At 39.7% G+C, this 15,384-nt stretch overlaps 1 protein-coding gene across 7 annotated transcripts in view; it reads right to left on the bottom strand.

The window, feature by feature from the left end:
- VRK1 (VRK serine/threonine kinase 1) overlaps positions 1–15,384 on the bottom strand; it is a 120,884-nt gene that overhangs the window by 43,935 nt on the left and 61,565 nt on the right. For all 7 annotated transcript variants that reach the window (XR_010323232.1, XM_064293003.1, XM_064293001.1 and 4 more), the window contains exons 4-5: positions 3,499–3,568; positions 2,335–2,422 (exon numbers count right to left, since the gene is read on the bottom strand). Coding sequence is in view for 6 of the 7 variants with exons in the window: in XM_064293003.1 (XP_064149073.1) it covers positions 2,335–2,422; positions 3,499–3,568 (158 nt within the window). In the remaining variant the exon portion in view is untranslated. The remainder of the gene's footprint in view (positions 1–2,334; positions 2,423–3,498; positions 3,569–15,384) is intronic.

Genomic DNA, 15,384 nt, shown 5'->3' on the forward strand with positions numbered 1-15,384 from the left:
TGGCTTGGGTCAGGGGCACCTTAGTCCTCAAAGTGACACCTTTGCTTTTTAACACTTTAAAGAGTGTCTTTTGCAGCAGATTTTCCTAATGCAATAAGCCGTTAGATTTCTTGCCTGCTGCTTCCATGGCATTGTTGACCCAAGTGGAAGGAAATCCTTGAAACTTCAGTATCTTTTCCATTTATCATGACATTGTTTATCAGTCCAGTTGTGAGAATTTTTGTTTTCTTCATGTTCAGACTTCTTGTTCTGACTAGCTATTATCCACTGAATCCAAACCGTTCTTTCCCCTCAGGGTCTGCACAGCCTGGCGCAGTCTACTGCTCCCAGTTTATCTCCTCCTCTCCTTTACGCACGCCCTTATTCTTTGCTAAAGAAAGATGGCCCTTCTCAGGCCACATAGCAGGACAGAGCTTAGCCCACTACTTTGTTAATGTTAATGTTAATCTCCCACCTGAGAGGCTGCCCCTCCCTCCACTTCAGTAATTTTCTAAACCAGGGGTTGTGAACATTCAGAGGATTAAAGACCCCAACAGTAAAAGCTAACACTTATATGACATACATTTTAAGGGCTTTATATTTAACCCTCCTTATTAACTGGATAGATGCTACCCCCATTTTGCAGTTCAGAAAACTAAGGCAAAAAGACGTAAAATCCAAAAACCACTGCCATAAAGTCGATTCCAACTCATAGCAAGCGACCTTGTAGGACAGAGTAGGACTGCCCCATAGGGTTTCCGAGGCTGCCAACCTTTCTGGAAGCATACTGCCCCATAGGGTTTCCGAGGCTGCCAATCTCTCTGGAAGCAGACTGCCCCATCTCTGAACTGCCAAACTTTCAGTTAGCAGCGGGCATTTAAGCACTGCACCACCAGGGCTTCTTAAAAAAGAAGTAAAGCACCTCCGAAGTCACACACGAATAGTAAGAGGCAAAACACGGATATGAAACCAGGGAGTCTGGCTCTAGAATCCTTGCTTTTAACCACTGCTCTACCCTATTTCTCCAGAAACACTCATAAAAACTATGAAACGTGTTTCGGCAAAAGCATACACAACAGAATGTTACATAGCACTGGGGCAGGGAGGGGGGCTGCTTCCACACCCTGCCTGATAGATGCCTGGGTCCCAGGACAAAAGCCCCAAGTAAGCAGCACTGCCTGGCTGCCTCCCAGCAAGTCCGGCTCCTCTCCATCTTTTCTAACAGAGGCCCAGCCTGGCTCAGGCATCCCCATCCTCTTCCACAGAACCAGGTGCTCCACCAAGCTAATCACTGCGATCACTTTGCCCTGAGCAGTGACTCGTTTAAGGATGTGCAGTGATAAAGTTCTGACCAAAAAAAAAAGGGGGGACTTCTTGCAAAGGGCTCCTTGTCAGGAAAATGAAACCCATAGGAAGCGACACCATTTTTTTCTGCTGGATACTGGGTCTGCACGTAGAACCTAGAAATGGGACTGCCACCTTGGGACCATACAGGGGAGAACAAATAGAGAACAAACCCAAGATAAGGAGGGCAAAAGGCAGGATAAAGGATCTGGGCCTTGATTTCTACTCAGAGAGATGAGCCAAAGCTTCCTGCACTTGCTATTGGAAGCATCTAAACCAGTCTGTCTTCAGTTCCAAACTGTAGTGAGCTGCACACATGGGGTCGCCATGAGTTCCAAATTAAAACTACTCCTTAGGTCTCAGCTGTAGCCTTACTCTATGAAATTCCATTCATCCATTCAAATATTTACAATGTGCCTATTTCGCATCAAAGCGTTGGAGGTTTTCTCAAACTCAACTATTCCAAAATGTTTTCTCCATCCTCTTTAAGACATGAAAGGGTCAAAATCACACAACTTAACACTTAATTGTTTCATATATATCTCTGTTCTCTCACCAGCTAGACCGAGATCTCCTAAAAACCAGGGTTGTAATCTTCCACAGGGAAATTTTGTGCTAAAGATGAAATAAATACCAGGTTGATACTTAGCGAGCTCTCTTTCATGTAAAGGACACAGAGCCTTTTGACTGTTTGCCTGCTTATTTTTAAGGGCAAAAAACGGCAGGGCATGTCTGGCTTAGTCTCCACGTGCCAGCTGGGTTCTGGTCAGCTGATGTCACTCTGTAACTGTCCCCTGGATTAGAGGGGTGCCATTGTCTCACAGGAAGTCATAACCTGCGGCTACACACAAATGGCAGGGATCACACCGAATCCTCCTCTGCCCTACGCACTCCACAGAGCTCAGCGAGGGCCTAGCAATACTGCGGGTGCTCACAGAACCCCTGACTGAATCCACTGGGCACTCAGCATTCAGAAAAGGGAAAAGGAAACCAAAATATGAACATTTTTACCTTTTTCCATTTTTATCATGTAGACCAGACCCCCAATATTTAGGAACACCCAGGTACTTCAGTTTATGGGTACGAATCCATTTCTGAACTAAAAGTTAAAACAGATGCTTGTGACTTTCAATTCCATTATACATAATTTTTAAAAAGCATCAAGAGCAGAAATGTACTTACACATGTAACAAGACTTCACCTTTATTTAGCCATTAAAAAAGCCCGTAAAGAGTATGGTATAACCAATAAATGAAAAGTACTCTGCAATCAAAGCATTTTTATTACCCCCCACAATTCTGTTATCCTGCCCTTAACTTAGCACTGTCTTTAAAATGATCAATCCGCAAAAAGCATTTAAAAAAACCTTCAAAACCCAAGTTCTGCAGCTGCAATTAATCTCTCTAATTACATAAATGTCTACTTGCTTACCAAGGAAGATTCATCTTTTACTCCAACCTAAAAGTCCTCAGCCAGGAAATCAAGCTCTAGGAGAGATGGAAGCCTTCCTGAGAGGCCTGATGCCATCCTACCAGGAGGCTCCTTAGATTCTTGGAGGGGAGCAAAGGGGAGGAAGAGGAAAGGAGAGGAAAGGAGAGGAGGGGTGGGAAGGGGAGGAGAGGAAGAAGAAGGAAGGGGAGGAAGAGAAGAGAGGAGAGGAGAAGAGGGGAGGGGAGGGGAGGGGAGGGGAGGGGAGGGGAGGGGAGGGGAGGGGAGGGGAGGGGAGGGGAGGGGAGGGCAGGTGAGGGGAGGACAGAGGGGAGCGGGCGGCTGGAAGAGGTGGTACTTTCTATCTAGATAATCTGCTACATTTCATCAACTGTCGCATCCCCCCAGGTTACATTTTCCAGAGTTTAGAAAAATAAGATTTGGAGATTCTTGAACCATACTCATAGAAAAAAAAATTTTTTTTTCTGTGATTATGGTTAAGTTTCAAGTTTTGACAGTATTTTCTAAACCATATATCGCTTACAAACTTCACTCTCTGTATCGATATAGGTAAAACCATTCCATAATAAACTTGTTCAGAATTTTTTTCACACAAATCTCATTTAAATGGAATTTATTTATAAAGTTAAAAAATAACATAATCATAAGATCCAATTCTCTAGTTTTGGCTTAATAAAAATTGCAGTCATTTTAAAACTTTAAACACATATGTATTGTAGTTCTTACTTTGCTCTGGTTTAGCAGCTCGCTGGTAGAACTTTAATTCAGTAAAAAGAGGTCCATTGTCACTGGGTTCCTTAAAATGTAAGAATTCATTAGTACTAGTAATAGATAAAATTAATGAATTATTTTCAATATGCCTTCAAAAAGACTAACAAATTAATTTTTTTCCAAACAATAATTTTGATACTTAGGTTTATAATTGCATTACAGATTTAGTCACACTTTGAAGAGATGTTTTAGAGATTCCCAGAATAGTCCACAAGTCTTAGATTTCTCTCAAGTTCCGCTCCTCGAAGTGATAAATAATACAAAATCAGATACACAGCTCGGTCTCTAAGAGTTAAAAAAAAAAATCTCTAATTTCCGTCTTTATTAAGCAAACATCAGCAACCATGTCAACTGCATCACCTTCAAGGCATTTCCGAGATTTAATAAAATTTCAGTACCTGATTTAACCAACGAGTGGCAAGACCCCGTTCCTTCCCTGTCTCTCGCTGCCACATCACCGGGTTCAACAGGACTGGCAGAGGCAGGCCCACCACAAGGAGGAGTATCCTGGATTTCCACACAGCAAGCACTGGCTACTTGACGCCATCCTTTCCTTTCTGGCCCTGATTGCAGGCTTTTCAAACCAGACTCCTACCACTTACTTTGCACATGATAATTTGAAGTCAGCAAGAAAACCGGCTCAATAACAATTGTTTTCTACCGACTTGGCTGGACTACATTCATTTCGAGTCATAAGGGATAAAACCAACAGTTAAAATTTATATGCACAGAGGCATACATTCACATAAAGTATCTGCACAAACAAGCAATACTAGCCTGCTGAGAGTTTTGCCTGATGAAATAAAGTTGGAAGGTGGGGAGAAAGCTCTTATAATTCTGTGGAATTGCCTAATTAAAAGTGGTTAGTTCAACATGGGATGTTTTGTGGTGGTTATTGCCTTGCTTACTGGGAATCAGAGAAAAATTTTAAAAAGGGAGTGGCAACTTCAAATGAGGATATGAATATTTCTAAACTAATTTTAGGGTTGCTTTTCTTTTAGGGGAGCCCTGGTGGAACAGTGGTTAAGAGCTCGGCTGCTAGCCAAAAGGTGGGTAGTTCAAATCCAGCAGTCGCTTTTTGGGAACTCTATGGGGCAGTTCTACTCTGTCCTATACGGTCACTGTGAGTCGGAATCGACTTGATGGCAATGGATTTTTTGGTTTGTCTTTTAGGAGGTATGGGAAGAAAAGTTGTTTTGGACAGAAAGTCTGCTGGAGTTTCAAGGGTCAGGAGAGCATTAAGAAAGGTGATAAATGAAAGAGGCCCGCTACCTTAACTAAGAGAAAACTTATAAAATCATGTAGGTTTTGGCTACTGGAGATGCCTTATGCAAATGCTTACACTCATAGTTATTTTTCATTCAAGATACCCTCAACTGCCACAGAGGTTAATTTTGTTCCTCAAGGATTAGATAAACCACTCTACACACAGTCCTCGTATCTCGGCTCTCTTTAATTCACAACCAGGAATGTCCAGCTGAAGTCCTCACAGGAAAGGCTGCTGAGCCATCTGCATAGGTAGGCAGGACCTGCTCAGGAGTGAGCCCTGGCCAGCAAATGGGCATGTACACAACACCTGGGTCAGAACCTGAAAATAAGCTGCATTTGTTACAGGAAGGACACGTTTCAGCACAGCCTGGGAGCAGCATGGTAGACATGGGCTCAGCATGCCTCCAGCTCTCCAGAACTGACCGACAGACTGAGGTGTAAGTGCTCCCGGTCCGTGGGCTTATCTGTAACCTGGGGCCCCTTTCTAGTATCAGTGGTAGCGAGACTGAAGGTCACAAACGCTTAGAGCCCATGCTGAGAACAGGCCTTCAGCAGGAATCACAGTATCCGCGTAAGAAATGACAAACTCGAGAAGTTTCAGAAGACAGAAATGCAAACTCAAGAGAAGGAATTTTGGTAATGTCAACGGTTAACTTTTGGAATAGCTCATTGATACAGTGAAATCTGTGAGAGCCAGGACTTGACGGACTAATGTGGTTTTCCAGGTCTCTCAAGTTTTCCGCCTTTGACAGGATGCAGCTTGTCACTTTTCTATCGCTCTATTAGTGGAAAATATTTGAGTTTCCCTTCTCTGACAGGTTTCCGCCTTACACAGGTTCAAAAGGGCTTTTCCTAAGACAAATCTGGTTTATTACCATCAGTATAAAATTCTGACTTACTTAGTTTCAACCTGTCACACCAACTTTAAATTTTCGAGTTTTCCTTTAGGCAATAATTTATTAAACTTACAATAGTGAGAATCAACCTATATAAATCAGGCTATTTAATAAAAACCCCACTACAATGAAGGCTATTCGAGCTCATCTCACACTTTGTCTAACCCAGTGAGATTCCATCATAACAAAATAAAGGGGCTACTTCATGCCATGTACTCTGGCCAAAGCTAGCTACTCCTGCTGCAGAAAGCACCTTAGCTCACAACTACATTTATTAACATATTTCAAATCTAAATCACTCTGCCAACTCTATAATAGCCAAGATTTAGAAAAGAAATTGGGACTGACATTTTAACTAGAATATCACTAAACGTTTCTTTAAGACTTTTAAGTGTCAAAATGAAGATGACAACAACAAAAAAAATTAAAATGTGATATATTTCAATGGCACCATCTAAAAGCAACTGGCTGCCATTTAGAAATGAAGCCGTACAAGATTTCTCCTTCCTACCAAAAAAATTATGAGATATGGTTTGAAAACTCAGGTCACTTCTCATAACGTCAGTGAGGAAAATCAAACCTCAATCTGCAAACTTCTTCCCAGGGAACTTCAAAATACAGGTTTTTATTAGCTCATCCTGGAAACCAACCATGACACAATCAACTGTTAGGGTACAAGATCCAGAAGCTTGGTCACCCCCACTTCTGCTACCAGCAAACCAACGGGACTGCAGAGCTGAGGGCGGCTGGCAGAGCCAATTTAGGGTGAAGGATGTCAGCAAGAAAATGTACACAACCTTTTTCCTCCTTGCGTTATCCAGCTTATTATGATCAACTCTGTACATTTCTTTCCAGAAATCAAGAAACATAGATGGAATCCCTCACTCATCCAGAGGTAGAGAGTTGACGCTTCTCATCCTTGGTGAGGCAGCACAACTGCCCACGGAGGTCAAGGATTAGATCCCAAACAAAATCAGCAGCAGTTATTTGGTAAGAAGGGGAATATTTTTAGTACATGTCCAAACACCTATGTTGAAAATACATGCCTTCATTCCAAAAAACCAAATGTCAGACGTCTGGGTTAACTATCTGGAGCTCTTTCACTGAGCAGGTAGGTATTAAGAGTAACCAAGGTTTTTACCAATCTTCCGCATTAAGATGAGAGCCCGTACCAGAAGCACAGGGTATAAAAGATCCCAAAAGAATGATTGAAATATATAGGCGCACAGGATTTCACCTAAAATAATTAAGGTACTCTTTGCTCAAGACTCAGCCAGTGGTTCTCAACTTTAACTGTGCAAAGGAATCACCTGGGGGGCTTCATTACAAATACCAATAACCAGGTCATCCGCCCAGAGATTCGGATTATACTGGACAACCAGGGTGTACAGCCGCTCTTTGATACGCTATCACATTATTAAATCTAATTTCACATTAAAAATCAATTTACCTTTCTTAAAACCAAACAACATTTTAGCTTAACTGGTAAAGAATATATGCCTTGAGCATTATGCTCTTTTAAGAGCTGTCTTAACGTCTAACTGTCAACAGTAACCCAAAAGGCTGGATAAGAACCTTGGCGGGCAATGTTAATGGAGGAGAAACAACTAGGAAAAGGAGGCCTAGGATGATTGCACGACTGGCAGGATGTGATCGGCATCACTGACTGGACATGTAGTGAGAGGTGAATTGGTGTATGTTTTGCTGTGTGTGTTCTCAACAACAACAACAAAAATAATCTGTCTTTGATTATTTTCCAAATAACATTTGCTAAGTTTTTTTCTCTAAAGATAAAATACATGTTCATTTTAGAAAATATGGAAACATTTTGATGTATCTTTTTCACATACATATCTATTTTATAAAATTACCTTCATGTATCCTGCTTTTTTTTACTAATTAATTATGAAATTTCCCCAAAGAGTAGTAAGTGTTCTTTGAAAACATGACTTTTAATAGTCCCTCATGCTGTAAATGGCAAATGTTCATAAGTAGCTTTGATTTTAATACTGGAAAGATCTGATATTGATTCTGTTTGTGTGCAATGGAACATTTCAACTTTTAATGTCATCAAGTTGTCAGGATAGAAAAGTCAGAATCATAAGGGACAGAGTTACGGCATAGTACATCGCCAGCCAAGGCCAACTATGAATGGGCCTACTCTAAACGGCCACAGACAAGACAGGGAAGTGGGCAGCATCAGGAATTTGAGAATAAATGAGCAGAAAAAGGGTGGTAGAGAATTACAGCCGAAAAGTTTTCAAAAGAATTTAAAAAACAGCCATTTAAAGACAGCATATGGAAAACAAAGTTTAAAACAAGGTCCTTATCAAATAACTTAAAATGTAGTTAGGGTGATAAAACAAACACATAAAAAATTAAAACAATTAGTGGCATGAGAAAGCTATTGGCAAAGAATATTGTAAAATAAACGGAATCACAATGAGTGCTGTAAGAGCTTAAGGAAGCCCAGGGAAGACAGATTATCAGGGCAGAAGGAAGCAAATAAACCAACCCACTGCCATCAAGTCGATTCCAAGGAAGCAAATACTAGCTACTAAATGCCCCCTCAGAAGGGAAAGAGAAAGGTGATAATACTGTTTTGTTTTTAGCATTCTTCCTGGATCACAGACAAACTATGACAGTGAAAAAGTTGCTAAAATATTAGATGCAAAACAGAAATCGGCTGAATACTTATCATCGTCCTTAATTACAAACAGAAGGAGTGAGAAAGGCTAACAGAAACAGAACTGAATTCAGAGACAGGAGACACAGTAAGGAACCAGGTTTGATAACAAACGGCCTTAAACTTAAAAATGTAAACTAATTTGCTATGTCAAGCATTTAGGAAATACCTGCTCCTACTCTTTTTTTTTTTCCCATAACCGTGTAAGTAAAAAAGGCAGTAAAAGTGAAATTACCTTGAGTAATAACTAAAATAACTTACAATTACACACAATAAAGGAAAATATTATAATTCTAAGATAAAACACAATTTAAAGAAGCTCAAATTATATAGGGAAAGAAAGACACATTTAACAGTTTCACCTGTAAGATACGGTGTGCTCTCCTTCCAGGACAGAAGGAAACTACGCAAATTCACCAACTGCAAAGGAATCAGAGGTAACTATATTCTTTGAATCTCAAAATTAGAAGAAGTCATAAAGGACCTACTTTCTTCTCCGAATAAAATCCTTTTGAAGATCTTAAGAAGCAAGCTAATCTCATCCATATGTTTTAATACTTTATTTTGTTATATCAAAGACAAATGCAGGTAATATTCTGTAATTCCATGCAAATGATCCAATTTAATAGTAAGAACTTTTCGTTCCTCTGATTTAGCAGTAAGCTGAATATTTCAAAAGAAATATTATTCCACAAATGAGAAGTAAGAAAAATCCAAAAAGCACATCAAGAAAAGGGAAATAGCGGAAAAATAAACCACTGATACACAACTTTAAAATAATCACTTTACTTCCATTTTCAAGCATGACAGAGTAACTGGGACCCAACTATCTTCCTACTGTAAACAAATATAAAACTGGACAAAACACATGAAACTGCTATTTCCAGACACTGGTCAATAGGCAGTGCAGGACTGTGACCCCCTAAGAGATAAAAAAAAAAAAAAAAAATGGGTCCCATGACAGCCCTGACTTTCTCCCTAGAGGCCAGGAGTAAAAGGGAGATCTCAGAGACCACAAAGCCAAAAAGGGGAGACTAACTATACAACTGCAGTCACACAGCTGAGAAGACAAGAATCAGCGCTGGGGGCAGTCAACATACATCGGGGTCCCACTGAGCATCCGGCTGGAGAGTAAGTGGCACATACGCAGAGTGAGACTAAGAGGCTGGGCAAGAAAAAGTTACAGTGAACCTAGAGCCAGAACTCCACGGGACTGCCTTGCTTTTCCAGGTCTCACAAGTTTTCTGCCTTGGACAGGGCACAGTCTTACCACCTTTCTATTGCTCTTTATTAGTGGAAGATATTTGAGTTTTCCTTCTCTGCCAGGTTTCCACCTTACACAGGTAACAGGTAACCGCCTTTCGCAGGTCTTACGGTAGTACTAAAAGAGGACCAGAGCTCACAGAGGGCTAGGAGAGGTTCCACTGACAATGAGTCAGAGGACACATACCTCAGTCAACACTCTGGACAATCAGTGAAGACCCCAGAAAGGCCACGCATGAGGAGCGGGGCTGGTCTAGTTCTGGAGTGCATAAAGGCTCTAGACCTGCCATACCAAGCTTAAAATCAAACCTCAAATACATCAAGCCGATCTGAAAGTAGGTTAACAAACCCAAGGATGGTGTCCTCTTAAGTTGTAAGATCTGACCTAGCCCCAGGTGGCCAGGGACTGAGAAAAAGAGAGAGAGAGAGCTAATAAGAGCAAGCGGTGTGGGTGGCAGGTGTCAGAAATGATGGAGAAGTGGGAAAGCAGGGATATGAATAAGACAGAGGTCCCCAGGCTGTGGAAAACTCCACTGCTTCAAACAGCTTGCTTGGCACAGCCTATAGCTTCACACTGAAATCCTGGTTCCTTTGCTTGGTGTGCCCTGTAGCTTCACATTGAAATTCTGGTTCCTTTTTGTCCTGTAGCTCCACATTAAAATCCTGGTTCCCCTCTCCTTAGCTGCTGCCCATTACTAGAGGAAACTGGCAGGAATGGTTTAGGCGCCATGTTGACATTGAAGATAGCCTTTTAGATCTCACACATAGTAACTTCCCGCCTCTGGGTGGAGTTTAACGGCCATTTTCTAAACACGTGATGCATGACGTTAGTTATATGTAAACCCCGTGGCGCCTACACAGTATCATTAAGAATGTTGCTGATGTAACTTGTATGAACTTCCTACTTGTAACCCTCTGAACAGTAACCTTCACCCCTTGCCCTTGCTGAGCAGTCTTGGCAGCAGCAGCCCCAAATGTTTCCTCTCCTTGTACAACGAAATAAAGGCGCCTTTCTACTCTCCTACCTTGTTTTCTCATTTATTGGCGAAGACAAGTCTCGCCCAGCAGAACCTGGGGTTTCCACCCAGCAACATGGTTGATTGCTACTTTCTGGAAATCGGCTTTAAGCTGATTCGCTGTACAGTGTTTGAACAAACTCAATGAACAGCTGTGGGAAGAATTCAGAAAACACTGGAAGCAGGAGAATAAGAGGAAGAAATGAACAGAGAGAAGGAATTACGGCAAGATGAAGACACTGAACCAGCATCCGGAGGATCAAGCGTAGTTTCAGATTGTTCAAAATCACCTTCCAGGGACACAAGCAGCAATGAAAATGAAGAGACTTCTGAGGATGAGTTTATCGGCCCTCCCTTACACCTCAAAATGATGGAAAACCAAAAAAAAAAAACACCAAACCTACTGCCATCGACTGGATTCCACCTCATAGTGACTCTACAGGACAGAGTAGAACTGCCCTCATAGGTTTCCAAGGAGCGGCTGGGGGATTCCAACAGCTGACCTTTTGGTTAGCAGCCGAGCTCTTAACCACAGTGCCACCAGGGCTCCTCAAAATGATGGAAAACTGGTTAATCTTACGAAGGAAGACACCATCAGCTCTTTATCTCTGCTTCTTCATAAAGAAGTGGAAGAAGAAGGTGGTGATGATGGTGATTCAGAAGTGAAAAGTGGGTGTTTACTGAGAACAAGAAATCACAATACAGTACAATTCTTAAAAAAAAACTGAGATGACAAAATTCAGCAAAATAAAAATGTTTTTATTCTTTAAACAACTGACGCTACTTCTACATTTTTTGAATAACAGCTTTGTTGGGATATAACTGACATATCATACAGTTCACGGGTTAGGAGTATGCACGGCAATGGTTTTTGCGTATTCAGTGTTATGCACCCATCTTCAAAATCAATTTTGGGACATCTTCATCATCCCAGAAAGAAAGCGCATAATCAATCTGTTATTCCCTCTTTCCTCCCAGTTACTCCCCATTTCTGCCCAGCCATAAGGAAACACAAATATGCTTTCTGCTTCTATAGATGTCTGTTCTAGACTTTTTATAGAAATGGAATCATAATTTTTTTAAAAAAAGACCTTAGATAATAAGTCAATAAAAGAGATAAAATAGTAACTCATAAGAAATAATAAATTCAAAAAGGCAGAAAAAAAATAGAGAACAGAGATCAGATGGAGAAACTAGAAAATGAATACTAAGATGGTATATTTACATCAATCTATGAATAATCACATCAATAATCACATTCAGTGTAAATTATCTAAATACCCGTCCTGTAAATGTTTATAAAAGATAATTACTTAAAATAAAAATAATAGTGACAGGCTGTTGGATTTGTAAAACAAGGAGAAGTAAAATGTTTGACAACAATGATGCCAAGGACAAGAAGGAAAAATGGACGTACACTGCTGTTAGATTCCCATGCTATATGCCTAGCATTATAGTATCTGCAGGTAGACTGTGCTAAGTTAAAGATGCTTACTGTAAACCAGAGACAACAGTAAAACATTTAAAAGGTGTAACTCAAGAAGCCAAAGAAAAGATAATAAAATACTAAAAAAATAACCAGTTCAAAAGAAGGCAGGAAACAAGTTTAAAAAGAACAAAGAACAGGCAGGGCAAATGGAAAAACAAACAGCAAGATTGCAGTCATAAATCCAACTGTATCAATAGTCACATTACATGTAGATGAACTAAATATGCCAATTAAAAATAGAAATTGTCATACTGGATTTTTTGTAAAGTAAGATCTAACTATATATACTGTTCACAAGAAATGCAAATCAGATATGAAGGCATGAACAGGTAGGTTTAAAAAAGAATGGAAATAGGTCCATTGTTCAAACACTGATCTTAAGGAAGCTTGAGTGGTTTTATTAGTATCAGACAGAGTAGGGCTCAGGTGAAGAAGAATTACTAGGACTAAAAAGAGGCATTTCATGTTCAAAGGGTCAATTAATGAATTAAAAAAAAAAAATCCTAAATGTGTATGTACCTGATAACATAGCTTCAAAATATATAGAACAAAAATTAACAGAACTAAAAGAGGAAGATGCAAACCAACAATCGTAGCTGGAGATTTCAATACTCCTCTCTGATATATTTTTTTAAATGCCAAAAAAATATTACATATTTAGAAGATTTGACCAACACCAACAACCAATTCAACCTAACATTTACAGAACAATACACCCAAAAATTGAAGAATTCACATTCTTTCAAGTGCATATGGAACTTTTAGTAAGAGAGAATTAGGACTGGCCCATAACATAAATCATTGAAGTTTTAAAAAGACTAAAATCACACAGCGTATGTCACTCTGACCACAATTGAATTAAATTAGAAATCAATAATAGAAGGCATCTGAAAAATTCCAAAATGCTTGGAAAATTAAGCAATATGCTTATAAATAACCCATGCATTAATGAAGAAATTAAAAGGGAAATTAGAATATATTTTAACTGAGTGATAATGAAAACATAAGAGTAAAATTTGTCAATGAAAAGTTATATCTCTATATGTTTATTAAAAAGAAGAAAAGAGTAAACCAGCAATCTAAGCCAGGGGTCAGCACACTATAGCCCACAAGCCAAATGTGGCCAATAACCTACTGTTACAACAAGACGCTCAGCTGTTTACCTATTCTCTATGGCTGTTTTCACGCTTCATCAGCAGAGGAGAGCAGTCTGGTCTACTATGCTAAAAATATTTACTATCTGGCCCTTTACAGAAAAAAAAAAAAAAATTGCAAACGACTGATCTAAGCTTCCACTTTAACAAGCTAGACAAAAAAGCAAATTAAACCCAAAAAAAGTAGAAGGAAATAAAAAAAGAACTCAATGAAACAGAAAACAGACAGAGAAAAAACAAATGAAACAAAATCTTCCTTCTTTGAAAAGATTAGTAAAATTGACAAGCCCCTACCTACCCTGAGCAAGAGGGGGAAAAAAGTAAGAACACAAATTGCCAGTATGACAAATGAAATAGAGAATATCACTACAAACCTTTCAAAAATTAGAAGGATAATAAGAAAATATTATGAACAACTTTATGCCAATAAATTTGACAACTTAGATCAAGAACAAATTTCTTAAAAAATACAACTCTACAAAATGACAAACCAAAAAGAAAATTTAAATCATTCTAATATTTACTGGGTGTACAATTAAAGAAATTAAATTCGTCATAAAAAGCCTTCCCACAAAGAAAATTCCAGGCCCAGATGAATTCACAGGCGAATTCTATCAAACATTTAAGGAAGAAATAATACCAGTTTTATACAAATTCTTTCAGACAGCAAAAAGGAAACATTTCTCGGCTTGATACCCAAATCAAACAATGAGATTAGAAAATCTTAAAATTTAGAAAAATTAGAAAAGAAAATTAAAATCCAATATATCTCATGTATGAAGATAAAAAAAAATCCTTAACAAAATATTAACAAGTCGAATCCAGCATTTTAGAAAAAGCATACTACACCATGACTAAGTTGGGGTGTATGGCAAGAATGCAAAGTTACTTTGACACTCAAATATCAATGAATGGAATCCACAAGACTAATAGACCACGTAAACCACAGCCTCCACCAGCCTGAGCCCAGAACAACTAGACAGTACCCAGCTACCACTACCGAAGGCTCTCTCAGGGATCACAATAGAAGGTCCCAGCCAGAGCAGGAGAAAAATGTAGAACAAAATTCAAATTCACAAAAACAAAGACCAGACTTACTGGTCTGACAGAGATTGGAAAAACGCCCGAGACTATGGCCCCTGAACACCCTGCTAATCAGAACTGAAGCCACTCCCGAAGTCCACATTTCTGCCAGATTAGACAGGCCTATAAAACAAACAATAACACATGTGAGGAACGTGCTTTTTAGTTCAATCAAGTATTAGAAAATAAATGGACAACACCTGCACAAAAGCACAGAAGAAAAGACAGGAAGAGACAGGAAAATTGAACCCATGGAAACGGGGAGCTCAGGGTGGAAAGGAAAAGGGGGAGAGTACTGACACATCGTGGGGATAGCAACCAATGTCACAAAACAATTAGTGTATGAATTTTTGAATGAGATACTAATTTGTGCTATAAACTTTCCCCCAATGTACAATAAATTTTTTTAAGACCAAAAAAAAAAACCCAACAGGTGTAGTTGTCACATTAACCAACTAAAGGAGAAAAATCTTATAATCCTTCTCAATAGATGCAGAAAAAGCATTCAGAAAATGAACAGGCAAACTACAAACTGAGAGAAAACATTTACAACACATATAACTGACAAAGAACTTGTATCCTGAATATATAAACAACTCATTGCTCAATTACAAAAAGCAACACAACCCAGTTATTTTTAAAAAGGGGGTGGGGTGGGTAACAGGGTGCAAAAGACTGACAAGGCATTTCACAAACGAAGACCTACGAATGGGCAATAAGCATGGTGAAAAAGTGCTCAAAATCACTGGCTGTCAAAAGTAAAACTACAGTGAGACACCGCCACACTCCCCCAGCAATGGCTGACAATACGGCCACACTCCCACGGCAATGGCTGACAACACCGCCACACTCCCACGGTAATGGCTGACAACACCGCCACACTCCCACGGTAATGGCTGACAACACCGCCACACTCCCACGGTAATGGCTGACAACGCCGCCACACTCCCACGGTAATGGCTGACAACGCCGCCACACTCCCACG

This window comes from Loxodonta africana, chromosome 10 (genome assembly GCF_030014295.1).
Source record: "Loxodonta africana isolate mLoxAfr1 chromosome 10, mLoxAfr1.hap2, whole genome shotgun sequence".
Taxonomy (NCBI): domain Eukaryota; kingdom Metazoa; phylum Chordata; class Mammalia; order Proboscidea; family Elephantidae; genus Loxodonta; species Loxodonta africana.